The sequence below is a fragment of the Camellia sinensis genome, chromosome 3, assembly GCF_055761805.1.
Source record: "Camellia sinensis isolate YWXY chromosome 3, ASM5576180v1, whole genome shotgun sequence".
NCBI classification, from domain to species: Eukaryota; Viridiplantae; Streptophyta; class Magnoliopsida; order Ericales; family Theaceae; genus Camellia; species Camellia sinensis.
The window spans coordinates 224,812,040-224,839,769 of NC_138963.1; the positions used below are offsets into that span (position 1 = coordinate 224,812,040).

The 27,730-nt window shown below is 37.2% G+C and overlaps 1 protein-coding gene, 3 long non-coding RNA genes and 1 pseudogene across 4 annotated transcripts in view; all 5 read left to right on the forward strand.

Moving 5' to 3' along the window:
- Nucleotides 1-1,640: 1,640 nt before the first annotated feature.
- On the forward strand, nt 1,641-2,275 carry LOC145823137 (uncharacterized). The gene is made up of 3 exons (XR_014365338.1): nt 1,641-1,859; nt 1,972-2,064; nt 2,168-2,275. It is a non-coding gene; the product is annotated as an uncharacterized LOC145823137 (long non-coding RNA).
- A 2,716-nt stretch (nt 2,276-4,991) lies between these two features.
- On the forward strand, nt 4,992-5,683 carry LOC145822268 (uncharacterized). Its single transcript, XM_082918890.1, has 3 exons — nt 4,992-5,242; nt 5,397-5,441; nt 5,582-5,683. The coding sequence occupies exons 1-3, from the start codon at nt 5,033-5,035 to the stop codon at nt 5,681-5,683; spliced, it is 357 nt and encodes a 118-aa protein (XP_082775016.1). The 5' UTR covers nt 4,992-5,032.
- Nucleotides 5,684-5,751: 68 nt separating this feature from the next.
- LOC145823138 (uncharacterized) lies at nt 5,752-6,411 on the forward strand. Its single transcript, XR_014365339.1, has 2 exons — nt 5,752-5,876; nt 5,958-6,411. It is a non-coding gene; the product is annotated as an uncharacterized LOC145823138 (long non-coding RNA).
- A 4,435-nt stretch (nt 6,412-10,846) lies between these two features.
- Nucleotides 10,847-14,811, forward strand: LOC145822269 (AT-hook motif nuclear-localized protein 10-like; annotated as a pseudogene).
- Nucleotides 14,812-20,337: 5,526 nt separating this feature from the next.
- The window catches only part of LOC145823139 (uncharacterized), a 37,977-nt gene continuing 30,584 nt past the window's right edge, over nt 20,338-27,730 (forward strand). The window contains exon 1 of the long non-coding RNA XR_014365340.1: nt 20,338-20,711. This is a non-coding gene — a long non-coding RNA (uncharacterized LOC145823139). The remainder of the gene's footprint in view (nt 20,712-27,730) is intronic.

Sequence of the window (27,730 nt, forward strand, 5' to 3'; positions counted from 1 at the left end):
TAATGGTGTTTTTGGAAAAGTAGGAGAGAGAAGAGAAAGTGAAAAAGTGATTTGAAAAGTCAACACGGAACTTAAACCCAGTCGACCCGCTCGAGCGTCAAACACCCCGCTCGAGCGTCACTCACAGACTCCCGCTCGAGCGTCAACAATCCCGCTCGAGCGGCGGATACACACTCCCAGAACTTTTACATAACCAGGTCTCCGCTCGAGCTTCCAACTCCCCGCTCGAGCGGCACTCACACAACCCCGCTCGAGCGGCCAACTCCACGCTCGAGCGTCCAACACTGCACAGGAAATACTGGATGGGTGCAATTCCCGCTCGAGCGCCAAAACCCCCGCTCGAGCGGACAGGTAAAAATCTGGGCAACTAGTTTTGGTTTCTAAACTCAACCAACCTGTAACAAACCTGCCTAGCACATCCCATAACTCAAATACTAAGTAAAAAGGATGTAAACAAGATAATAAACAACTACCAACATCCACAGACACATGTCCGGATCACTGTATATCAAGGGTAAACCTGGGATCGCTATAACCTCCTTTGATGCTCAAAATGCCTTTACTAATGTGTAATTTGACCTAAAGTCTCAATCATTTTGTTTGGTTTTGTTCATAGGATCAGGTTCTTATTTTTTATTTTTTATTTTTTTTTAAGAAATAGAAATTAGATTGTCTAATGATTATTTTGGGTATTACTGTTCTAGTTGAATTTTAGGCTTCGCTATTAAACGGAAAAGGTTGAATTCCTTACATGGATTAAGTTTATCCACTTTTACTTTTCAATTGGTTTTTACTTAATGAAAATGGGAAATTTCATCTTCTAAACTGCTGCTGCACTACTGTGATTGATGTTTAAGAATCACTTTTTCACTATGTGATATTTGTGGTTTGTATAAAATTAATTAGTAGTTTTTTTCCCCTTTTACAAAATACTTTCATATATTTGTATCTCATATAAAAAATATTACTTGACTTGGCTTTGTTCTTTCATTTTTGCAGGTGGAACTCTTTTCTAAGGATTTAGTAATTGAAGTTGCCAACCAACAATGTGTGCAGATGTAACTTTCAAACAAGTGTTTTTTTTTCTAATTTATTTATTTTGGGTACACATTTTTAACCAATTATTGGCTCCCTTGTTTTTATTTTTTTCATGTGTCATAAAGAGTTCTAAAAAGGCAGCAAAAAGACATAGGAAAGAGCAAGAAGCTATAGTTGCTGCCAATGGACAATAGAAGTGATGGACCTATTAGAATTTCAGATTTAGGTTCCAATACTCGACAAACTGAATCACCAAATGCAAGTGGAGTAGCTAACTCTAGTCAACAACTAAAGAAGAAAACTAGGGGGCCGTCAAAGTTAAAGATGCATGACAAAGGCAAACAAAAGTGTGATGAGATCGACTTCAATGAAAGGAACCAACCGATAGGACAAGAATCAGTGCACTTATCAACCTTAGAAGGGGTCTTAGCTTGGAAGATGGTGCCAATTAATATAGATTATTGGTTTGAAGTTCCAGATGAGATTAAGGATAAGTTATGGGATTGTGTGAAGGTAGTATGTTTACGCAGTTAATTTTTATACAACAATTCATTATTTTTCCCCTCTTGTAATACTAAATGTTTGGTTATATGAAAATACAGCTTAAATACAAAGTACATGATATCCACAAGACACATGTGATGCAAAAGTTCGCAAAATTGTGGCACAATTACAAGTCTGAACTATCAAGAAAAGTAAGAACTCTCGCTGCAGCAGGTAAAGGTCATTTAGCACGGAATATTGCCCTCACCAAACCTGATAAGATTGGAATGGATGAATGGAAGGCATTTGTGAAAAATTGACTTTCAAAAAGCTTCATTGTAAGTGTTTTTTCATAACAGTTTTATGTAGCAGCTCATTTCTTTTCATAACAATTAAGATAAAGATTACAAATTCTTAAAAAATGTGGGCATTTCAAATGTTTACACTCAGGAAAAGAGTGAAAAATTCAAAGAGATGAGAGCAAAGCAGAAGGTGTTACACACGATGAGTAGAAAAGGCTATGCACGACTAGAGGAAGACATGGTAAGTTTGGCAATATAGACGACATTTATTTTGAAAAGATTTTGATTTTGTTGCTTCTAATTTTGTACTATGTTTTAATTTTTAATTTTTATTTCTTTTCCAGAAAAATCAAAGCCAAGACCCAGATTCCATATCTAGAGTGGATGTTTGGATCAAAGGACATACAAGGCAGAAGGGGAAACCTATCAATGAAGTGCTTAAGGAAGTAGTGGTATGAATTAGCTTAATATGTTATTAAAGCTTGTGATTTCATTCAATTCAATTGAAAGATTGTGGCTGCTACGTTACAATTGCTTTACAATTGAAAGATTGCTGTCTGCTGTGCTGTTTTGTTTTGGTATGGATGTTAAACAAATTGCTAGTTTGTTTTACTATTTTTTTTTTGATATGTAGAGATCTAGTTTGTCTTAAACAACACCTATGAAGTTGTGCTTGTGATATTACTTCATTTTTTCAATTTGTTTGATAATTGCTTGTCTTATTGTGGTGAAGTAACTCAGAGGTGAGTTTTGTACCTATTTTTGTAGTTAGTAGAGTTGGTACGTCCTCTTCCTCTTTTTCTTCTTTGAATATATATAGCGATCCCGGGTTTTTACCCTTGTTGTACAGAGATCCGGACATGTGTCCGTGGATGTTGGTAGTTGTTTATTATCTAGTTTGCATCCTCTTTACTTTGTTTATTGAGTTTTAGGATGTGTTGGACAGGTTTGTTACAGGTTGGTTGTGTTTGGGAGCCTAGTGTTGCTGCCCAGATTTTTGGACCTTCGCTCGAGCGAGGAGTTGGTCGCTCGAGCGAGAGTTGAGTTCGTGTCTGGTGGGTCAAGCCAGAGTGGCTTTGCTCGAGCGAACGCTTGCACCTGGTTCTGGACCTGAGAGTTGTGTTTCTTGGCTTGAGCGAGCTTTTCTTGGCTCGAGCGGTCTGGTTTGCTCTTCGCTCGAGCGAGAGGTCTGTCGCTCGAGCGTGCGTCTGGTTGCAGACCTGAGGGTTCGAGTTGTTGGCTCGAGCGAGCATTCTTTCGCTCGAGCGCACTTTTGAGTTTTTTGGCTCGAGCGAGAGTTTTCTGTGTCTGGTCGCTCGAGCGACCAAGTCTTCGCTCGAGCGAGAGTGTTTTATATCAGCGGACAGTAGCGATTTTGAACTTCACTTTTTCACTTCTTTTTTTTGATCAAACCTAGATCCGAGACTCTCTCTCTCTACACTTATATTCTCTCTAAGAATTGATCTCCCTAGAATGTGAATCTAGCCTAGGGCCTTTGTTAAAAAGATAGAGGGCACTGAGAGCTTTGTTTTAATCTGAAAAAGTTTAGATTTGGAGCAAGTTGATCTTCGAGTCTTCATCTCCTTTTTGGCTCAAACTTCGAGGTAGGGATACCCTACTCCTCTCTATGGATTTTGTCTTTAAATTTTGGTATTTTGAGATGTTGGGCTTGGCTTGGTAATTTTGTGAAGGTTTGGGGCTTTTGTGTAATTTTACAAAAGTTGGGGTTTTATTCATAATAAACCTAGATGCATGTTCGGCATGGAGAAATGGAATTGATGTTAAATCATTGATGAAAATGGGACCTAAAGGTTGAAATGGTAATTATGGAAAATGGCCTAATTACATTGTTTGATTAATTGGGATAATTAATGGTGAGAAATGAGGAAATGAAATGTTGATTGAATATCCATTTGTGCATTTATTTTCTGTTTAGAAATAACTGCTTTGGGCTATCGGTGGAGGATAGTCGTGATTGTTGTAGACAATGCATGATGATTAGGCAAACTGAAACTAATCAATGAAATGTGTCATGGAACTTGACGGTTGATAGAATACATTAACTGTATGTATTGGGTGATTGTATATAGAACCAATGTGTTTATATACGTTATGTGTAGAGGAGGAGATGGGGGATGTACTCCGCGGTTTAGGGGAAGATAGGGGATGTACCTCTAAACCGGATAGTGTTGGGAGAAGATAGGGGATGAACTCCGTAGATACAGCTCATATGCTTGTCTAGAGAAGTGAAGATAGACCTTATATGCTTATCTTGGTAAAGTGTGGATACAGCTTATATGCTTATCTGTGAATGTGGGATATTGTTGTTATACATATCTGTTGAGAATGTGGATATAGCTTATATGCTTATCTGAATGTGGGATATAGTTTTTATACATATCTGTGGAAATGATGATAGAGCTAGCATGCTTATCTGTTGAAAAAGGGAAAATGAAAGGTAACTTAGACTCATAAGTTGTATGACATAAATGTGTAATTTATGTGAATGTATCTGTGTTAGCCATCTATCAATTGCTAATCTTTTAGTCATTGTTCATGGTTGGTTTAGTGTATTTCTACTGGGCTGTGGCTCACCCTATATGGGAATATCATTTTCAGGTACAGGTAGCATGCCACCTGCAAGGACATAGCTGGGAGGCTAGAGGCGGACATACTTTTGTCGCTTAACTTTTGATGTATTACATGTAACTTCAAGCCAAGGGCTTAATGTGTAAACGAGTTAGTACTCTTTTGTTGTAACCAAGTGTTAACTTGGAAAGCTGTAAGCCCGTAGGGCATTTTGTTTTGATGTTAACATGTAATACTTATGTAATGGAACTTTAATGAATAAAAGAATGTGGTTAGTTTATATGTAAATGCATGTCTTATCTGATGGGTTTAATGTTGTTATTTTGAGGGCGTTACAATATAAGTACAAACTATGGATTTTGGGTTTTTGGATTTGATTAGAGAAAAAATATTAGTGTTGTTTTCTTGAGACTTGAACTAAGCATTACCATCAGCAACATGCCGTAATTATGCTCAATAAAAGGAATGGGGGTGGTGTTTCCTTTCAGTTTATGAAATAATTCATAGGTGAGTTGTGCACTTGTTTTTGTAGTTAGCAGACTTGGGTTCCTTATCATAAATGTTATATATTGCAGAATAAGGTTCAAGAGCTTCACAAGCCTTCTACAGAAGAAGGGTCAATGTCTATCAAAGATGATGCAATTGTTCAAGCATTTGGTCCAGAACGGCGTGATAGTGTAAGAGGGCTTGGATTTGGAGCATTGCCATCGAAAGTTGATGCAGCATACCAAAATCAAAATGTGAGACAACTAAATGAAAAATTGCTGCTATTAGAACAAGAACTCCGGGAGATAAAAGCTGAAATGTTAAAAGGAAAAAGGCCAAATGAGGTAAAAAAAAAAAAAATGAACAATGTCACAATATATGAGGTTAAATTTATCTTCCTATAAAATTTAATTGTTTTTTAACTTTGGTACTTCCCATCTTAGATATAAGAATATTTCACAAAGTTTGTAAAAATAAAATATTGATTAATACTTGCAGGAGCCAAGCAAAGGGGCAAATGGACACTCACATGGAGAAACTCAGGTAAACTTGCACATTTGTCATGCTTGTGCTTTTGCTTGCTTGCTTTTCTACTCAAGCTTGTCGTTTTGCATATGGATTACATTAAGATTCTAAATTTAAGTAAACAAATACTTCTTGCCATTGTATTATGATTTTTTTAGGGTGAGGAAAACGGTAGAGATGAACATAGGGTGCATGGAGGTCGTGAATGTAGGATGCACTCACAACAAAATATTTGGGTAAATTTTGTATGGCATTATTAATTAACTCATTTTCATTTTTCTCGTGCTTCTGCTTTTGTTTGTTTGCTCGCTTGCTTTTCTACTCAAGAGCTTTTGTCAAACTTTCATATACATCCCACATCGTCTACAAAATTTGGAAAAACAAATATAACTTGATATTGTATTACATTTTTTTTAGGGTGACGAAAACAATGAAGACGATGAAGATATTTGGGTAAATTTTATATGGCATTAATAATAACTTTAATTTTATCTTCAATTCATTAGCTTATCTTATGTATTGCTTTCATGGTAGTTGCATGACGCAAATGAAACTGGAAATGGTAGATCCTTGGACAATGCCAAATGCAAATTGTTGAATTGGGATGGAACAAAGGTGGTGGTTGCGGAAGGCACAATTGCATCAACAGATTCTAAAGCATTGGTACATCACGTGCCTCTTGGCCCTGGGTGTTGGAAAGTATGGGTTAACCATGTCATAGTCAATGCGCCATTGTTTCGCCCTAATCGTGAGATGTTTGTGCTTGAAGATGCTATTGGAAGCACTGTTGCTTGGCCAACCCATTTCATTAGCTTTGATTTTGAGTAGAACTAACATCTATGGATAGTTTTTGAGGACTTTGATGAATAGATTTCTATAATTTTTGAATATTTTAGGGTAATGTTTACAAACTTATATATGTATAGTTTTGGATGGTTTATAACTTTTTGGATAATTTAGAACTTAAGGATAGTCCTTTTGGATGTTTTTGAACTTGCAGTTAGGTTTTGGATGTTTGGAATGAATATATTGATAATTTTTTAATGTTTATAATTTATATATATAGTTTATTTTTTATGGTTGAAATAATATTGTCGTGGTTGATTAATATTTTGTGAAGCTTGTTTGTAATATTAGATTGCACAAAACAGGTCGTTAAATAGTTTTTAACGGCGTGCGAAGCATGTCATTGAAAGTGAACAACTTTCCATGACCGGTCATAATATGACGTGCTGTTGCACGTCGTAAAAGGGTTTTTACGGCATGCATTGCACGTCGTAAAAACCCTTTTTTCTTGTAATGTTTGTTAAAATGGCAGCATTCTTTCTTAAAGACAATTTTGCCTCCATGAATTTAATTATCCTCTCTTATTTATCCCTCATCACACTATAGTGGTAGCAGTAATGATGCATCTGCACTTGCAATAGAATGGATAGTAGTGCAGAATATTACAACTTATAATGATGAAGATAGGGACAACTGAGTGGACATAGAGGGCAATAACAGAGTTGAAGCACATAGTTTGACTTGCTCATAGATTGTTTCTACATTTGCATGTGTATGTGTGTGGAGTTGAGCCAAGATTGCCTTCATTTCATTTTTCCTAATTTCTCTGTTGGACTAAATTTGTTTTCTGGATATGGTATAACAGTGAAGCTTCAAAGGTTTCATCTTTTACTAGCATAGCTATATGTTTATTTATGCCCAAATCTTTTGGTGAATAACTTTGAGAATGAATTGAAACTTTAGTTGTTGTCTATAGAACCAAATTTGGGAACATCAATATGGACCTAGCTGTGGTTTTGACTGGAACAGCAAATGAACGGAGAGTCGGACACCATTTTGGTAGTGTTGAGATCGGTCGTAGCGAAAGTGCCTACATTTTTCGGGTTGCTTTACCTGGTGCTCGTCGCAATGGTTGTAAGTTTCCTGTCCTGCTTATTTATCAATGTGCATATATTGGTAAATGTGTGTTTGAAAATGTATGGAGCATGCCTACTTCAATAAATATGCTGTATCCGTACCGGGTACTTACCGGTATATAGTACTTTGTATAGTATTTCTACATACATATTGGATATACAAAATACGTATTCAAATTTTGTCTTTTTAATTTTTGACGTATCCAAACCTTAGTTGCACGAAGCGGGAGTGGAGGCGGGAGCGGGAGCGAGGAAGCATGAGCCGATAGAAGTTTTTTAGGTAGGGAATGCCTCAGGGAGCGGTAATATATATATATATATATATATATATTTTAGTAATTATTTTTTAAATATATTTATTATATAAAGATGAGTTAAATAGTTATTTTTAAATGTATTTATTATTTTTATCTTAGGTATTATTTTTATTGATAATATTTTTTATTTATTTTTTATTTTTAATTGATATATATATTATAAATAAAAAAATATATAACAAATAACGAATAATAAAATATGTTAAAATAAATAATAAATAAAAATTGAATGATTTATTTTATAGATTTTATTAGATTTTTTATTATATATGATTTAATTAGATATTTTATTAATGGCTAAAACATCATTTTATCCTTTTATTTTATTTTTTTGGGCCAATGAAGTTAAATGATGATGAATCATGGCCCAAAGTTTCATCCAAAACCCAAATACAAAACGGGCCGATACTTCCCTTCCATTAAGGCCCATTAGGGCTTTGCCTAGCTTTATATATATATAAAGGTCTCTTCAACAACCCTAAACACAAACACAGAGACAGAGGGAGCTCTCTCTTTCTCTTTCATTTCCATCGCCTACACGAGATCGGCGAATTGGTCGGTGTCCAAGCATGGTGCACGTTTCCTATTATAGCAACTGTAAGTCTTCTCTACAAGATCGAAGAAGAAGATCGAAGAAGATTAAAGAAGAAAAAGAGCAGTGACGAGAGACGACGGGCAACGACCACCGAAAACTGATAAGGTCTTCTCTCTTTCTCTTTTGTTCTCTCTTTCTCTTTCGTGCTTCATAGCTTCTGAGTTGTTTTATTTCCACTAATGATTCCATCTTGGACAGGATCGCGTTTCTCTTTATAGAAACGCAATTCTTACACGTTTCTTTCTAAGAAACGCGGAATCGCATTTCTTACGAAGATTCGTCACCTGGTTGCACGATTCTTACAACCAAGACACAAACGTACCTAGTATATACCCAAACCGTACCATACCGTACCATACCTTAGTAAAAATAATATTTCATTTTACTATAGAGATTAAATTTCTTTCAGTAGATTTCTTTTTAATTTTTAATTTTATACTTAGCATGATTTTAAAATAAGCTATGATTTGTAAGTTATTTAATATAATGATATTTAGTTTTGGTTTATACCTTTACTTTTGACATTAAATGTTAATTGTATGTTGGATCTTAACAAATTAAACCATTTAATCAATTTTTGCATTACTCCAAACTAAAAATAAATATTTTTTTACAAACGTACTAAGTCGTACCCATACCTTACTTTTTTCCAAATTTTAACGTATCGACATACCCATATCGTACAGGTATCAGTACTTGTACCCATACCAGTGCTTCATAGTTGAAGCCTCAGTTAGTAGTCTAGGAAGCATGGCTAATGGTTCGTTATGGGTATGCCTATACGGACAAATCTAAAAAAAAATAAGATAAATGTACAGTTAGTTACGTGATAAGAAAAAAAAAATTGTTATTTATAACAGTACATGATATATAACAATTTAAAAATCAAATGCACAAAATAATTAAAGTAATTTTTAAGTTTATAAAAATACGCACAACATACCCCTCTATTTTTAAAAAATTACATTTATGTCCGCAATGTACCCATAATTGTACCCGAAATGTACCCATAATTGTACATGAAATGTATCCATGGCGTACTAACCCTGTCTGTCTAAGCCACACTTGTACACATGTTGTGTACCCGATATTAGGCATGGACAAACGTCGGGCTGAGCTGACATTATATAATAAGGGATTTTGTGTTTACCCAAGCTAGGCCCGGTTCGGCCCTAACATCGGGTCTCTATATATTTGTTCAAGCCTGGTTCAAAAAATAATTATAAATCTCAATCCCACCAATCGGGCTATTGTCATAAGAGATTCGAGCGGCTTTTTTACGTGTTGGCTGTAGGCTACCTAACACACAACTCTCCTCCTTAACCCGGCTTGGGACCGGCAGAGTTGTTAACAACCCTGGCGGAGTTAAAAGCACTAAAGAAGAGTGAGGGAAAAAAAAAAAAAAACAAGTCGCCATGTCCCCAAAAAATAAATTAATAAAATAGAAGGATATGCCAACTGGTGCATCACATACATGTCCTTCCCCGCCCGTCCCCCCCATGTTGTGTTGCCTCTGCCTTGTCCCGTGGCCCCTTGTCATTCAACATCACTACAACACTTGTTTTGAAATAATATGTTCTTGTAGGCTTGTAGATATCTCTTTGTGGGCATTTTATTAGGGAGTTGCTATTTTCACTCCACGTTGCTCCAAATACGCTCCCTTCTTTATCCTTATAATACATAGAAGTGAGTGTATTTGGAGCAAAGTGGCGTGAGAATAGTAAGTATGCATAATAAGGACTGTATGGGAAAGAAATAATTCTCCTCGTATAATCCTGTTGACTAAGTCTACACTCCTCCGTACGACGTCGCTTTGTCACCTGTAAACATAAACGTGAGCTAGCCGGCGGGTGTGTGCCGGAAACCTCTCTGATGCCTAAGTCAGAAAACTTGACAAATAGACAAAGCTCAATGTATTCAGGAAGCAAAAATTGTGTGTTGTGTTTTCGTGTGTTACCTCCTCCAAGGTGATGTTTGTGAGCTTTTATAGGTTTCGAGTGGCACAATCCTAGTAGGACTTTTATTTCTCCATGCAGAGTCCTCCTACGATTCATACTCCTATGGGATAATGCTTATCCTTTTACACCCCCCCACTGCTTAAACCAAGTGGGATAGTTTTCACCATGGCTGAACTACCATCCGACCGAGATAAACCTGGCTATGCTGAGCCACGGAGTAGGCCGAACTATCCTTAGTTCGGTTCTTCCGTTGACTCTTTCCTATCTCAGCTTTTCATGTAGAACTCATGGTACGGTTTAGACCGAGCCAATGATTTGCGACCGGTATAACCCCAAGACCGGTATAACTCCAAGACCGGTCTAACTTCAAGTTGCTTCCGGACCGAAGTAGCTTTACAATCCCTGAGCCGAAGTAACTTCATCTCTTTTGGCCGGAGTAACCTCATCTCCCTTGGGCCGGAGAAACTTCTCGGCCCTTTTTTACCCAGTCCTTCGTACTTTGGGCCATAAAGTCCATCTCATAGCTCGGCCCAATTTTCACCAAAAATTATCCTCTCAAGGACAAAGAAGGAAGTGTATTTGGGGCAAAGTGGAGTGGGAATAGCGACTCCCTTTTATTATTGCCTGATTAATGGTCCGTAGGTAATCTAATTTTTTTTCCATATTTAGTTCATCTACGTCTTTGGTGGGCATTTTATATATAAGAGTTATACTCATGCCATTTTTTGTGCTCACCATAGCCATAGAAAGAACCACAAGCTTAGATTGAGGGAAGGGGGAAGTTGCTTCCAAGATAACATTTGTTGAGTACCACCTAATGTTCTGATTTGGTAAATTCTTTATTACTAATTATTCAAAGTGGCTAAAGGAAGCTTTTGGTAATTTGTTAAATTTGGCATGTATTGTCGGCATAAATGTCGACACCAAACTTGCAGCCAATGCTTGTTATATGTTGTAGTAGATGCTAAAAAATGAAATAATAGGCGGGATGATGATTTCAAGTATTGCCTAGTCTTGGTGCACCTACCAGAATTCCATACTAATTTGTATTATCCTATTCCCTCATATTGGTATTATTCTAATTTTTTGAGTTATTTTTATTTTCACGATGTGTCATCAAAGATAATGTCATTCTCTCAGAATGGTCCAAGGGCTGTTTGCATCCTTTCTGCAAATGGTGGCATGTCCAATGTGACACTTCGCCAAGTGGCAACATCTGGTGGAACTGCGACATATGAGGTTCGTCTAACCTTGCTTTACAATGATGTTGCAGCGGAATACAAACCTGTTCACTCTTCAGAAATAATTACGAGTTTGTATTAAATATCGTGAGTCCTAAATTCCAAGTATGTACTGAAGGAAAATACGGTGAATTTACGAAATTTTGAATCTAAACTATGTTTCTGTGCTATTGATGCTATTTTGTTAAATGTTTATGAAGAATTGTCACCTGCAATAGGAAAATATAGCTGATGTCAAAACTAGTGATAAATTGTTGTTTATTGTTGAGTCATTCCGTTAGGAGAATCTACCATATGATTCAGTTAGTTTTGGAAGTGATTTCTTCATGCGGCTGTTTGACACTTGGTGTGACATACAGGTGCCACAATCCATTTGTTATCATTATGATGATTCTTGACACGTTTTCTGCTTGGTTGGTAATCAATATATGTGTATATTTCGATAGTTAATACTATTTTACCAAATGGTTGGTTGTATTTAATGATGCAGGGGCGATTCGATATTCTGTCACTGTGTGGTTCATTTCTGCTGACAGAGGTTAGTGGGTCAGCGGAGCCGAACTGGTGGGTTGAGTGTCACATTAGCTGGACCAGATGGACGTGTTTTAGGTGGCTGTGTTGCAGGACTTCTTACTGCTGCAACCCCTGTTCAGGTTGTAAGTTTTCTGAATAAAACTGTATATTAGTCTTGAATTAATTTGAACAAAGAATACATACATCATTTATATAGAGTACCACTAATTCCTAACCCTACATGAATACATTACTGAGATATATAGAAGTCTAATAGACATAGGACACTTATTCCTAATCCGAGGAGAACACATATTCTCACACAGGTTTGTCTGGTTCTCTAGCAAATCTTTTGCATGTTTTGTAAAACTGCGCACTCGATTTTAAAATTTATCATCTTGTGAAATTGATAAATAGATCAGTACTGGTGTTGGGGTGGCCAAGATATAGAACAATCTTTACTTTTTCTAGCTTAACTTCTCTTTCTCTCTCTCTCTCTCCTTTCCCTTTTTCTGATTGGTATAATTGGGGAAATATATATGAGAAACAATCTTTACAGTGGCAATCGGTGCCCGAGGCAGTATAACCCTCAACACAAAGTCCGTGTTTTACAGTCAGGTAAGCGAGTGACTGAAAGGTTTTCTGGTGAAAGCTCGCAACTTTACACCCTGCTTAATTCGTTGCAGTCTCACCAGGCTCCATGCTCCGACAATTTGTGTCCATACTTAAACAAAACATAAATTTCTGGTGGATGTGATCTAGACACTTGCCTTAGTTCATTATTGTTCTTTGACAATGATCCACTCTGGTACATACCTTTTTTAATTTTTAAAATTTTTTTTAACAATCAGTAGGAGGGGGAAGAGGGAAGGGGAAGTTGCATCATGCAACAGGTAAGACTCGAACCCAAACATCACCCCTGGCAAGGTAGCACCTCATCTACTGGTCCAATCCTTGGTCTTACTCTGGTACGTACTTTATAGAATCAAATTTGAGAAAGTAAAGAGTCAGTATTGTTACTTCATTGTCCTAACTGTGGCATGAAAAACTCTCTTTGCCTTTCAATAGTTTGGCAAACTCCTAAACAGCCTTGCTAAGTTGGAACAATTAGAAATTCCAATTCATAGTCAGATGTGAAGCATGGCATGAATCTCTCGCTATTACAAATCCAGGAAGTTTGAGTTAAAATTAGGCTGTCCTTTTGGAGTTGTTTCCAAGAATTCAGTGGTTCCTCTTGCACCGGATATTTTATATCACTGCTGCAAAAAACCACTATTACCATTTTCGAAAACATCTTTCCCTTTAGTTTAGAGCTGGACCAGCTAGCCCTTTTGATGAAATAAAGCTCGCTATGCTTCAAAATGATGCAACACACTCACAGGTATACTCATTCCCTGGCAGCTGGCCATTGTTTGATGAGGTGATATTGTGCAGTTGCAACAACATTTTTTTGTATCCAAGGTTGCCTATGAAGCATGAATGCTTCTATTGCGGTGTTGCATTCATATCGGATACTAAGGGTGCATTTGGTATCATTTTTGAATACTGTTTTCTGTTCTAGATTACAGAAGAAATGGAAAATGACATGGAAAACTTGTTTGGCAAACTATTTGTGACAACTGTGTTCGGATTTTTTTTTTCTTCTATATTTTAGAACATCCCATTTCTAAGAAACACTTCTAACTTGTTTTTTGAATTTTTTAAAGTTATTTATACACAAAAATGAAAATTGGTGTTTTTTCAAATTTTCATTATTTATGTTTTTGGAAAATAAAAAATGCAAATAAAAATTAAAAATGGAAACAGAAACATCAAAATGAGAGTGATACGAAATAGACCCTATACTCATGTATTCATGCCCCTTGTTTCATCATTGCATTCAAAGTTCAAAATCATGTGAAGTTAATGGTATACCTCTATTCTAATCCAGTGTACCCCATGTTTTATAGATAAGCTGATTTAATTGTTGATTATTTTTTGTTTCAAGTTGGGGGAACGCATTAGATATTTACCTAAACCGGTAGGTCCCCATCCTTGGGTGTTGTATGAAAATTGATTACAAAAGGGGAAATCGACGTCCACAATAAAATTACCTGTAATGTAAATGGATCATCATCTTGTCCCTCGTCCATTAACTTCAACAGTAGATATTTAATGGTAGGGGAGGTCCAGCTGCCTGACTCACAAACAACCTTACACTTTACCCAATAAAGAACGATAGTTTTCATATCAATATTCTGGGAAAAAAAAATATTGTTTTCTGATTTACATACGAGTGCATTACATACATACATCTGCATGTTTATAGTTTTACCATTGATAATTTCCTCAATACTATTTTTTTGAGAATTTGTCATATCAGGGTTTCATTTTGTGTCATCAGTATACCATATTTCTGTCTATGCTACCCTGTTATTTGTTTTGAGAAGTCCATTCATACAAATCACACCCATCCATATGTTCTGCTTTTGCAGCATGACAACTGATTTTTATTTTCCTCGTAATTTATTGTATTATATATTTTCCTGTTGACTATCTTCGTCATTGATAGTTTAAGCCAGCTCCACCTTTTAAATACTTTCCAATACCTTTCAGATTTGCTGATTACATATAGATCTTGTATTTTCATTAATAAAGAAAAAAGGATTTTTATTGATCAATATTGGAAAAAAAAGGTTTTAACCACCCACTAGACATTTCTCAACCAAAGTTCCATTTTAACACATAGCTGTGTCTGTATAATGACAACTATAATAATGGGTTTCCTCCATTGTAGTTGATTATGGGAAGTTTCATCGCTGATGGTGGCAAGGAATCAAAGGCAATAAATCAAATGGAATAGCTGTCAGTTCCATTAAAGCTCTTCCCAGTTGGTGGTGGTGGTGGTGGTGGTGGTGGTGGTGCAACAGGTGCTACCAGCCCACCATCACATGGGCTGCTCAGTGAGTCATCTGGTGGACCTGGGAGCCCACTCAACCACAGCACAGGAGCTTACAACAACAGTAACCCCCAAGGCATGTTGACCATGCCATGGAGGTGATCTTTCTGTGGAGCTTGGCTTTCGTTCACCCTTTGAGAGACCCCGTTTGTAAGTTAAGTGTGCGTGTTGTGTAATTTTAGTGGTGCAGAATAAAGACAACTGGTGACTTGACTTTGTAGTGTGACCTTGGTCTTGTTAGGAGTAGCCAACCTTGTAGTGACAGTTGGTGCCCTTCTCCAATTGTGTTGATAAGTTATTAATTAGTTGTGTTAGTAAGGTTCTATAGAACAGCTCATGGTGATTGTAGTATGTCGGTGTTTTGGCTGTTGTAGTCTCTTTTATTTATTTATTTATTTATTTATTTTTTGTTGAGAATAGTAGAGTCTCTGTTGTTGTCCATTAGATTTAAATGGTACCAAACTGTCTCCTTTGTTTTGTTTCTCCAGTGATCAAGTTTTAGGTTTCCTTAATGATTCTAGCCCATTTGTCCTGGTAGCTTTTGCTTGGTTAATACTGTCGTACTAGTAAATTGCAGTTTCTTCATCCAAGATTTGTTGCAGAACTTGTGACCATTTCAATGCCTTCATCTTGCTTTCCCAGTTGTTTTGGATGGCACAGTTTGTCAGAGGTAATATTTAATGGAAGTATCTAAACGCATCACGAAAAAATTGTTGGATATCCTGTACCTTTCGACACTCAAATTTAAATTTTGTTGATTTTTGTTTGATGCACCCAAAATTAGTTCACCTTACCTTTACACACCCTCCACATATCCGGCCTGCCAACGCCACCTTCTCCCTCTCAGACTTGAACCCTAACCCCCACTGTTGCCATTAGAGAGCCTTGAGGGGCAGAGATAGAATTGCACAGAAAGGAGGGATAAGTCGATTTGCAATAGGGGAGGTGAGTGCGATTGGTTGGGAGAAGGGGATAGGGTGGTGGTAAGTTGGGGAGGTGTCTGGTTGATGCCGAACAGTGGGAAAGCGTGTGGCCATGACAGGAAGATCTAGGTAGGGACTGGCCGGAATTAGGGAGGATTTTTTTGTCCTTTTTAATAATTTAACTTGGTAAAATGATATTAAAGAGGAGTGATATTCAAACAAAATTTTCTCACAAAATTTAAGAAAAGAATGATGTGATAATAAGATTCTTATACTTAATGATGGATATGTCAACTCCCCATAAATAGATATAAATGAGATTCCTCAAAAAACAAGATACAAATAAGATACATCATTTGTATGAATTTTTTAAAACAAAATTTGTTTGTATAGAGCATTACTCTAAACAAAATTATGAAAGGTGGAATGTCAAATAATTTTTTATTTTTATTATTATTATTATTATTATTATTATTATTATTATTATTATTATTATTATTATTATTATTATTATTATTATTATTATTATTATTATTATTTTTAAAGGATGCATTTTGAGGCTCCCAGGTGTGCTTGCTCAAACTCAAATTCCAGCCCATTAATCCCATCTTGTTAACACCCAGGCAAACAGCATGGTTTCTCAGCTTACTAGCCTTGGGCTTGAGGTCGAAGAGCTGAGCTGGGTCAGGGCAAATTAGCAGAGGTAGATCTACTCTTTTTACATACCTGTTTTCTCAGCAATCAAAGTTCAAACTAGGCGGATTCACTTCGGGCTTTAGATACTCCCGCAGATCAAATCAAATCAAATCAAATCAAATCAAATCTCCTTTGTTAGAGACACAGTGGTTGTTCATAGAAATAAAAAGAGGATCTCTGATCACATTTTTCAACACTACCAAAAAAATCTAAACCCCTAGCTGTGTCCTATTTTACTGCCTATGAAGGAACTACCCTTATACAGTAGTAAATACAGCTGCTAAAAAGATTATATCAACAATAGATGCTCTAACTTACTTCCTGGCTCTCTTCAACAGGAAACGCAATGAAAGAACCCCAAGCGCAAGAGTCTGCCAAAACTAGCCTCTTGCATTCAAAGGATCCACTTTTTTTGCCAGATGCCACGCATACATAGCCTCTCCAATATGAGCTGCAATAGCCAAAATGAACACCATTCTCATTACCCACATAGACCAGAAGAAGAAGAGACAGAAATCTCTTAAAAGCGACACAGGTCCGAAAGCTAGCCAATATGCAGCAATAAATAGCAAAGTCATTCCAATTACACTAAACATCCATGTATATATTGTAGGCCCGTCCAAACTTCTCATTTTCCTCTCTTGAAAATATGATATGGTTGCGGCCATGCCCTCCTGAGGACTCACCATAGAGACATAGCCAAGCTCCTCCTTTGCTTTTAGGAAAGTGAAGTAATGAGTAACCCCAACCCGTCAAGAAATAAAACACACACAAATATATCAGATATGGTTCAGTACACAGTAGTGAAACTTGCAAAACCTAATAACAGATGTTAGAGAATGTTTCAAGTTTGTCTGGAAATGTGGGTGTTGAGATGGGGTGGAAGGAATTATGGTAAACTATGTGGGAAGGTGCAGGATCAATTGCAACTAGGCCAAGTGAGAACTGCAGAATTTTAGGAAACTGCCGAGTGGCAATAGGAGGTATGCATCAAAGTGACGATATGTTTCATTAACCACTTAAATTGAAACCAGTAGAGGGGTATATAGATGACCCTTTATAAGATCCAAGTAGGAAGTGATTTTATGTTATGTTGCGTTGTGTAAGGATACTTTTGTACTTTGGACTGTACTACTATAACATATGGGAAAAAACCCCTAATATAAGGGAGATAACCCTTTTCTCTGATTTATTTTATTTTTGGAATGGCACTAGGTGTGAGGATCAAAGCCCGACTAATCCCTAGGGATGCACAGGCCCTCGGCAAGGAGTTTCCTGTAAGTGCACCACCATTAATTCAAGGGTTTTTCCCTAGTCCGGTGGCCCCAAGGAATTGTTAGTACCTAAGAGGTTTCGATCCCTGAACCTTGAAGGGAGCCCACCCCCAAGACCCAATGTTTGTTGTTTTTGTAAGTAGTAAGGAATGCTTTACAAGTCTACAATTATATTCAACCAGAAACCGAGGTAATTTAGGAGTGAACCTCGTGCACTTCAGTAGGAAGCATCAATGGTTGAGGAAGCCACCATCGGTTCAACCATGGATATAAGATAGTGTAGACCAACTGGAATATCCTTCCCAAAACAAGAGCATAAGAGACAGCTAATGACCGCTTTGGCAGGTCGTACTCCAGGCTTTGGAGTAGTGGGCGGAGGAATTCAAAACTGTTGACTGGAGACCCTGTAAATCATTGCCTAATATTAAACCATTGCCTAATATTAAACCATTGCATGGAAAACAGTTAAATATTAAACACAGTTGACTCTAGTCACTAATTAGTTTTTCACATTCAAATAGTCCTTCCTTGGAATCAAGGGTTAATCAATAACTTTAATGGACAATACTATACAAACTAACAAATCTTACTAACTTTTCTTACAGATATGTGACACGCAGTTATAAGACTTCGGTATTTGAAATGAGACCCACTCAAATAATATAATAGGTACAAATCATGTGACTTTGTAAGTTGTGTTAGTTTGTATAGCATTACTCAACTTTAATAGCTCTAGTTGCCACGAAATAAGTAAAATATTTCTAAGCAAATGGATTGAATATTACCATCTGATATAAAGTATGGTTGACCAGCAGCTATTGGACGTCCTTCCCTCTGGGGAATGTCATCCAAGAGTCCCATGCTAGCCAATATTAGGGCCAGAACAAGGTTATCTATATAAACCCAGTCTGACTTCACTCTTTCTTCACCAATTTTGAATGGCAGCAGACCTAACTTCGAAAGATTTATAATGCGGGCGAGATGTCTCTCCTTACCTGGTCCATAGATAGCAGCTGGACGAATTGCGCATGTATAGAGATTTCCATTCTTCTTCCTACATAGCATAGAAACATCGTACATAAATCAGAATCTTACAAACTAGACGAGGTCAGGTCAAGCATTGAAATTCATGTGTTGATTCTCTTTCTCTAAAGGCGCGAAGAACTTGATACTGCAAATTTGAAAAAGGGAGGATATTTTCATCAATCTAAGTTTGACTTTCTTATGCTATTTTCCAGATAACAAACAAAATTTTGAAAAGTGAGAATGCATAATTCTTCAATATAACCTAAATAAGTAAATTGAAGAGAGAAAACAACTAAGATGAAGTTCTCAACAGTCAGCAATAATTTCCACAAAGAACCCTGTACTTGTAGTAGGGGTCTAGTAAGAATTGCATCTGGAACACTGTCTTCTTACTCAGATTGCTGGGATTTGCAAGATTAAAGAAGGGAATTCAATGAGTCATAAGAAAGTTGAATGACTTTTCTCAACAAAGGCAGTGTCTTATAGATCTGCTTGAGGCAATGCACATCAGAATCATTTTTACACTGTTCAAGGTACTGCTTTTTCATGTTTATTTAAGGTGTCTTGTTAGGATCACAAGTTATGCATACTCTTTTAACCTCTATTTAATAGATCACAACATTGTTCTCTATGCTACTTCTATAGTTCAAAAATATATTATGGAAAATTTCATATTCATGTTAGTAGATGCTTGACACATACCAACCCATTTGCTAATACATAAAAGTGACAATTTATTTGTTTATTTATTTTTTAAACCAGTTGAAACTTGAAGCCAAGAACAACAAGAGTCATAAAAATATAGTTAAAGAAGTGAGAAGCACACCTACTAAACAAGATGTCAAGGACAGCCCGACTGGTGAACTTGTGAAAATAAAATTACTTACTTGAGAGGGCGCCCATTGCTCTTTAGAACTAACTGTTCAGCAATACATTTGTTGCGGTTGTATGGATCAACATAATCATCAAGAGGGAAATAAGGTAAGGTTTCATTGCCATTGATAATCTCCTTACCCCCAAACACAACGTTGTATGTGCTCACATAAACAAGCCTCTTAACCTCATGCTCAACACAAGCCTCCGAGACATGGCAAGTTCCATTTATATTCACATCATCCACGTGGCCAAATTGGAGCATTTCTTTCCCAGACATGCCATATGAAGCAAGGTGAAAAACACAATGTGCGCCGTGTAACGCTTTTTGAACATCTTGTTTGCGGGTGACATCTCCTATCATTATAAGAATTTGGCTAAGAAAGTTGCAGCCAATATGACTATGACTATGACTATGACTATCAATGGCAGTTAATATCATGGGTGATGCTATGGTACATTTAGATGTACCGTACATTTAGTTATGAACTTATATGATTTTATGTCATAACCAATATCATATTAGTCATAATTACTATCATATTGAGTCATAACTTAGTTATATTCAATTATTTATTTATACCATATTATCTCATAACCAGGTCATAACTAAATTACTTAAATAATTTAACTCTCAAATAGGCAACCGGCTACACCGGTTAGAAGGGGAAACAAAATTGAATCAGTCGTATTTGGCCCTCTTGTTGGCTCTTCTCCTCCCTCTTCTCTTCCGCCATAGCTGAAGCTTCCAAGGACCACCAGCCTCGTCGGCGATCCGGGCTTCAGCCATGTCGACATCTTCTTCGCAAGCTCTCACTCTCTGGACGTCTCCACCATGGGTTTGTTCTAGTTGTTCTTCATCAATCGCAACGATCTCTGTTCTTCATTGATCTCGAGGCTAATCGAACTCGAACTCAATCTCTCTCGCTATTAGCTCCCATCTTGAGTTTGCAAATCGCAAATCCGAAATCGAGTTTGAATCAGATCAGATCTATCTTGCTCTTTATCTCAGGTACGTTTTTCAGAAAATTAAAAAAATTCATGTATTGTCTCTCATATATTTTTTTCTTAGATTTCATTTGCTAATAAATGAAAAAAAAAATATATATATATATATATGGTGGTTGCAAAAAAACAAATTTGTTAGATTTCATTTGAGTTGTAAACTAGTTTATATTCAGATTTTGAAGCTCGTTTAGTGTACGTTTTCCTGTGGTGCTGTAATCAAAAGTTATATTTGAATTGTTGTCCTCTTGATCTGATCAACAGTTGGATTTGATATGTTATACAGAGAGTTTTTGTAAGTAATTTTATTGTCTGATTGCTTTGTAATTGTTAGATTGGTGATTGATTGCTCTATTATATTGGATGAGATTCATAGAGAAAGCTCATCAATTTGATTTTATTTGAATTAGAATGGAAGATGAAGAGTAAGGGGGAGGAAGAAAAAAGAAAACATGGATTGATTCAAGTTGAAACTTTGGCACAATGTTTTTCTAATCCAGTTAGAACTCAGTGCAAACCTAGTTTTCTTCATCTATAACCATGTATATAAATTATTAAAAGAAATTATAGCATGAAGTAATTAGAAGAGATAAATCATGTAGAATATCAATTCTTTTAAAAACTTTGCCTACATTGAAGTTCTTTGTGGGAAAATTCCACGTAAATGGTAGATCCCAGTTGTAACTAAGTTCTAAAATATCAAATGCAGGTTTATCATTCATATATGATAATCTATACTACTTTATATTAATTCTTGTTTTTTCTTTGAATGCAGAGACTAAAAATAAAAAATAAAATAAGAATCTCGTTGTTAAAGTAAAGTTTAGAACTTGAAATTTTTATATTGAATGTACGTCTTCTTGAATTTGTATCAGAACTGAGTGCAGAGTTGTTTGTAACGATTAATTTATTTGATAGGAGCAATAATCTGCAGAGAATTAGTTTAGAAATTTAATTTACATGGTTGTAATCAGTTTAGAAAATACTCTTTTAAGTGGGCTACCTTGTTAGAGACTCTGTATTTACTATTTAGGTGCGCGGTAGTTGTGCAAATAATGGGAGCAATATCATGGCTGGTCTTGGCAGTATATTGTTTTCCATGATATGACCAAGTAGCTGATTACTGCCATGCATGTTATTACTAGAGAAAGGGACTTTGCAGTGACTATAGAAAGGCTACCTTTGTCTTGGGGATCACTAATTGGTTATTGTCATGACTTCTTTTGACTGCATTGTAGTGTAGTAGGTACTCCATTGTTTTAGGGATCATACTAGTGTATGTACTCCATTATCCCAGCTTTGAATTACTACCTACGAGCAGTTCAAATGGCATGGCAGTTGTTGTTTCCTTACCTTTTTAAAAAAGTAAAAAATAAAAAATGATCGACGTTAGTTTTTATCTCAAAGATGAGCTTTTTAGAATTATATTTGAAATCTAATTTGAAACATTGATTGGTTATCTAATTAGAAATAGGAAAAGCAAATCTGACAAGATTGTTGCCTATTAACAATAGCACCGTATTTGCAGCCAATAAAATAAAGTTAATAGCACCATATTTGCTAATAATGGGCATTTAGTACAACAATATTTTTATGTAGCTTTTTAACTTCGTGATTGTGATATTTGCTTTTTTCTTGAACTGCAGTATCATTCAAAGTGTTGATGTTTGTAATGTGGATTGTGAATGTATATTTGATCCAATGCCACCAAATTTTTTTTGTTTTTGTTTTTGTTTTTTGCTGGAGGCATTCTTGAACTCTTGAGGATAAGATGTGATCATTATGGTTACCACTGCTAGCAAAGGATGCAATATCAGGATTGTCTTTCTTGGAGAAAGATGTTATTTTTGTAGTTTTTTGGTAGAAAAAAAGATCCTTAGAATACATGGGGTATGTATATAATAAATATAAAATATCTATGTAGACTATTTTATTTCTAGGCTTATTTGACAATTGGTTAGTTGAGTTATTACAATAAACATGTTTATATAAATGGTGGTGGTCTTAATCATAGTTACCAAGAAATTGAGTTAGGGATGGAAAAGGCTTTTTTAGAACCACATTTATGAGTTATGATCTCCAAAAGTATGGCCCTTTTGGTGCTGTGTGTTTTGACTTCTTTGACTATAGCGATCCCAGTATTCCCTGTTGTTATTGAACTGTAATCCGGACTCGGTTCCGTAGATTTGTTGTTGTCTCATTCTCTTTTTTGTCCCTTACTCTTTATGTTAGAGTTTTGGGTTGTGTTGGACTTGTTGGGTTATGTTGGTTGTGTTTTAAAACCTAGAATCTTTGCCCAATTTTTGACCTCTCCGCTCGAGCGGGGGTTTCGGCGCTCGAGCGGGAAAATCACCTTCCCAATATTTCCTCTGTAGTGTTGGACACTCGAGCGTGAGGTTTGACGCTCGAGCGGGAGTTTGTGTGAGACGCTCGAGCGGGGAGTTGGACGCTCGAGCAGGGGCCTGTTCTGCAAAACTTCTGGATGGTTGTATCCGCCGCTCGAGCGGGGTTTTTGGCGCTCGAGCGGGAGTCTGTGAGTGACGCTCGAGCGGGGTTTTACACGCTCGAGCGGGGCGACCTGTATAACACACCAAGATTCAGCATTTTGAATCACTTTTTGATTTCCTTTCTCTCTCTTACTTTTCCGAAAAAGCCATTGGAGAGCACCTCACTCTAAAACCTAACTTCTCTCTTAGGATTGATCTAGCTAGAGTGTTTTCCTCACCTTGGGCCTTTGTAAGAAGTGTGTTGATCGTCGAGGGCTTCGTTGTGATCCAAGAAATTTGGGATTTGGAGCACTTTGATTTCGGGTCATCTTCTCCATTTGAGTTCTCCATTTGAGGTAGGGATTCTCCTTGTTCTTTTTCAATACTTCGTCTATAGATAGACATGTGGTAATTTTGTATTGCATAAAAATCATATCCATGTTGGATTTGTTTGAAATCATGAGGAGGAACCTAGGGTTGGGTGTTGGAAAATGGTTATGTTGTCATTGATGGTTGTTTTGGGCTAATTATAGTGTAAATTAGCATGTTGTAGTTGATGGAAGAAAAAGCCCTAAATCACATATTGATTGATAAATTAAAATGGAGGATAGTGAATCTATATTGTAAATCTCTAGTGTTGATGTGTGTTGGGTGAAGGTGTTAATGCCTAAGGGATTAACTTTGGCTTTGGAATGGTTTGAAATGAATGTAGTGGACTAATGTGAGTTATGACTTTATTATCAATGGAAGTGGTTTTGTAAAACAAAGGAATGAATTTGGTTTTGTAACAACAAAAGGGATGGAGTTGATTTTGTGAAAACAAAGGGAATATGGAACTTGTTTTGTGAAATGGGAAAGGTATTTTGAAATATGTATGAAAATTGGATTGTTGTTTCATGAGTGTTGAACACACACATGTGTGGAATTGTATCTTGAACTACCATGTTAATGTTGTTGTCAGGTTGTGGTCTCATAGTAATTGAGTTTTTAATAGATGTACTAAATATTTGCATCTAGAGGTTTTGTCCTTGGTCATCGGTGGAGGATGACGTGGTTGTGTTGAATTGTCGTGTATGCATTACACCATTGTTGATTGAACATATTATGTGATGAAATATTGAGATGCATTATATATGTATACTTATTAGGGAGGAGAGAGGGGTTGTACTCCAGTGTGTGTGAAAAGATAGGGGATGGACTCCACACACCTATGTGTTCATATACCTTAACACATTGTTTGTATCTGGATGGTTTATGTATATATGTTGTACATGTTGGTTATGCCCTGTTGCATTTCGATTGTTGGTGTTATACCCTGCGTTGATAATCAGAGGTACCATTACCTTCCAGCTAGCGCCTGGAGAACTGAATGCGCTGAGAATCTAAGGTACCACACCCTTCCAGCTAGCGCCTGGTAAATTGGCATGTTGTTGTGAGAAGTGTATCTTTGGCTTACTATGCACATAGCTAGTAGAGCAAAGTTTTGTTGTTGATGTTTCCGTGTTTTGGGAAATATCATGGATTGTGTTGATTATGGTTTTGGAGGGCCGAGTTGCCTCATTGGTTTATCTTACGCATGTCGGTGAGTTGTTATCTCTATTTATAACAGTGCATATATAGAGTTGATTGTATCGGGAAGAAGCCAAAATGTCATCTTTGTCTTTTGGAAAGTGTGAAGGAAACGGATTTTCTTTAAAAGAAATTATAAATTTTGAGAAGGGTTATCTGTGTATGTTTGGAGAACGAAAGAGAGTAATGGACTTAGTGAATTTATTTCCTAAGGTATCGTTAATGTTATGAAAGATTGAGAACATGGATTAATGAAAAGAAAGGGAAAGATGAATCGCCTATGGCGTTGATTGAAATGGTTATTTTCAAGAAAAGTTCTTACCTATGTATATTTTGTATAAATTGTCACATTACTATTCTAGTATGAGATTGAGCATTCATGAACATAGCTATCTGTATGTTGTTATTGTTGAGGGCCATGCTGAGATCCCTACTGGACTATATGTTCATCCCACGTTGTTGAATCTTTTTCAGGTATTAAGTAGGTTGAGTTGCAAGATTTGGATCTACTTATTTACTGGCCACGGGGCCTGTAGACACCCCATTTTTAACCGACCTTAAGACTCAGACGTCACCGATTGAGCGCTTGGTGATGTTGCATAATGTGCTCGTTCAGAAGTCTCAGAGTCGCGGCCGTGAGCCCTGCCTCCGGATTTCCGAACCCTCTTCTGTGCCTTGCCTCGGTTTGCGAACCAAACTCGGTTTTCTCTTTTTCTTTTCCTGAGGGGAGGGAGAGGTCCCGTAGACCATCTCTCAGTGGCCGTGGGCTACATTTTGTGGCTATAGGCCATTTTGCCCATTTCGGAGTCCGGTTTCCGATTTTTCGGGACCGTTGGCCGTGTGCCTCGGTTCGGGACCGCCTAACCATCTCCGTTTGTTCTGATTTTTGGCATACTTCCTTTTTTCTCCCTTTGGAGGGACACTGGGGTCTGAGAAACCCACTTTGTGGCCGAACGCCACTATCGGTGCTTAACAGCCCATTTTCGGGACCCCGAACTACGTGTTTTGGCCCCCGAGCATTCGTTTTGCATCGGTTTTCGTTCATTTTTGGCAGGTACCTCTGTTTTATCACCAGGAAGGTCACTGAAGGGTGGGAGGCCAACAATTATCTTGGCAACCAGTTATATTCCATTTTCGCCCTCCGACACCCGTTTTTCTCACTTCCGAGCCAATGTTGAACACCTTGGGGCCACTTTCTTCAACCCCAAACCACATATTTGTGTTGTACACACATGGGAGGACCCTAAAAGTTTATGGCCGGCCATAAACTCCAATTGGACCTTTTGAACCCCTCCTAAAAATGGCTTGTTCTCTCTCCTATTTTAGAGTTTCCAAATTCGAACCACAGGGTTGTAATGAGGGGACCTGGGAGGACACCTTTTTGTGGTGGCCGGCCACTAATTGAACTTGACCTTTTTGACCCCTAGCCGGTCGGCTAGGGGGGGTGGCCGGCCAGCCACCTGCAGCTCCAAAAGGTGGCCGGCCATGTTCCTTGCAATACACACTTTACAGCTGTATAGCTGTATCCCCCAGAAAATATCTCAATCCGGGGGATATTTTTTGGGGGAAAAATTGCCTCCTTTTCCCCCACCTTTTCCCCACCTTTACTCCCTCTTTTTGTTCCATATAACCAAGGGCCAGCATTTGCATTAGGGGTTAGAAAAAATCCTTTGAGCCTCTTGCATTAGATCCCCTCTCCTTCTCTCATTTCTACCCTAAAACACCCAAGTTTCATCCCCTTTTCTTCACTACCACCTAACACCATCACCACCACTCCATTTTCAGCAGCAAGGAGGGATTCTTAGAGGCTAAAGGTGCTGCAACTTGGTCCAAGAAGCAACCGAAGATTGGTCTACAAGGGTGAGTTGCCATTTCCTTCTTTTTAAGCCAATTTTTGCAACATTCCTTAGCCATATATGCTTGCTGTTTTGAGCTCCGGCCCTAACTGAAAGTGGCCTTATTTTGAGCTCTTTTTCACTTTTTCTTAAGGGCTCAACCCTGTTTGAGCCCCCCACCTTGCACTTGCTTCAATACCTTCCTTGAATGCTATTTTCTTGCATGCTTTGGCAGCCTATTATGCTTCCATTTTTGGGCGTTTTACAGAACTAAAAATAGTCTTATTTTGAGCCCCTCTTCAACATTGAAGAAGGGATCATCACTGTTTGGGACCCCCATATGCCACTTCATGTTATATCCCTCTTTGGTCCCCTTTTCTTGCATGTTTTGGCAGCCTATTATGCTTCGGTTTTTGGTCATTTTACAGCACTGAAAATAGTCTTATTCTGGTCCATTCTTCATGTTTTATTAAGGGCCTTTCATGGTTTGGGACCTCCATATGCTACTTCATGTTATATCCCTCATTGGTCCCCTTTTCTTGCATATCTTGGCAGCCTATTGTGCTTCGGTTTTTATTCATTTTACAGAACTAAAAATAGTCCTATTTTGGCCCATTATTCATGTTTAATTAAGGGTCTTTTCTTGTTTGGTGAATGCTTTGTATACCTCATGTTATAGCCACTTTTGAGCCTCATTTTGCATTGCATTTCTAGCATGTTTGTATACTGTTTTGGGGTTTTTACAGTTCTGTAAATATGCATATTTTTGGTCCCTCTTCAATGTTGTAGAAGGGAATTTTTCAGTTTGGGCTTTGTATATACCACTTGCTTCTTTGGCCACCTTTTGGCCCATTTTCTTGCATAAGAGCTTAGCCATATCTATGTTTGTTTTTGAGGTTTTTACAGTTCTGTAAAGTGGCTTATTTCGGGCCCCTCTTCAACTTTGTTGAAGAGCCCTAACCTATTTGGAGTTAGCAGCTGTGAGTTGCTTCATAATCTCATGTTTAGGGCCATTTTTGCATGCCATTGTTGCCCTATCTTTGCTTGCTGTTTGGCCATGATTTGTACTGGAAAAATGCTTATTTTTGGGCTGCCTTGCTACTGTCTCTTCATTGCATGTCCGTATTGTGCATATT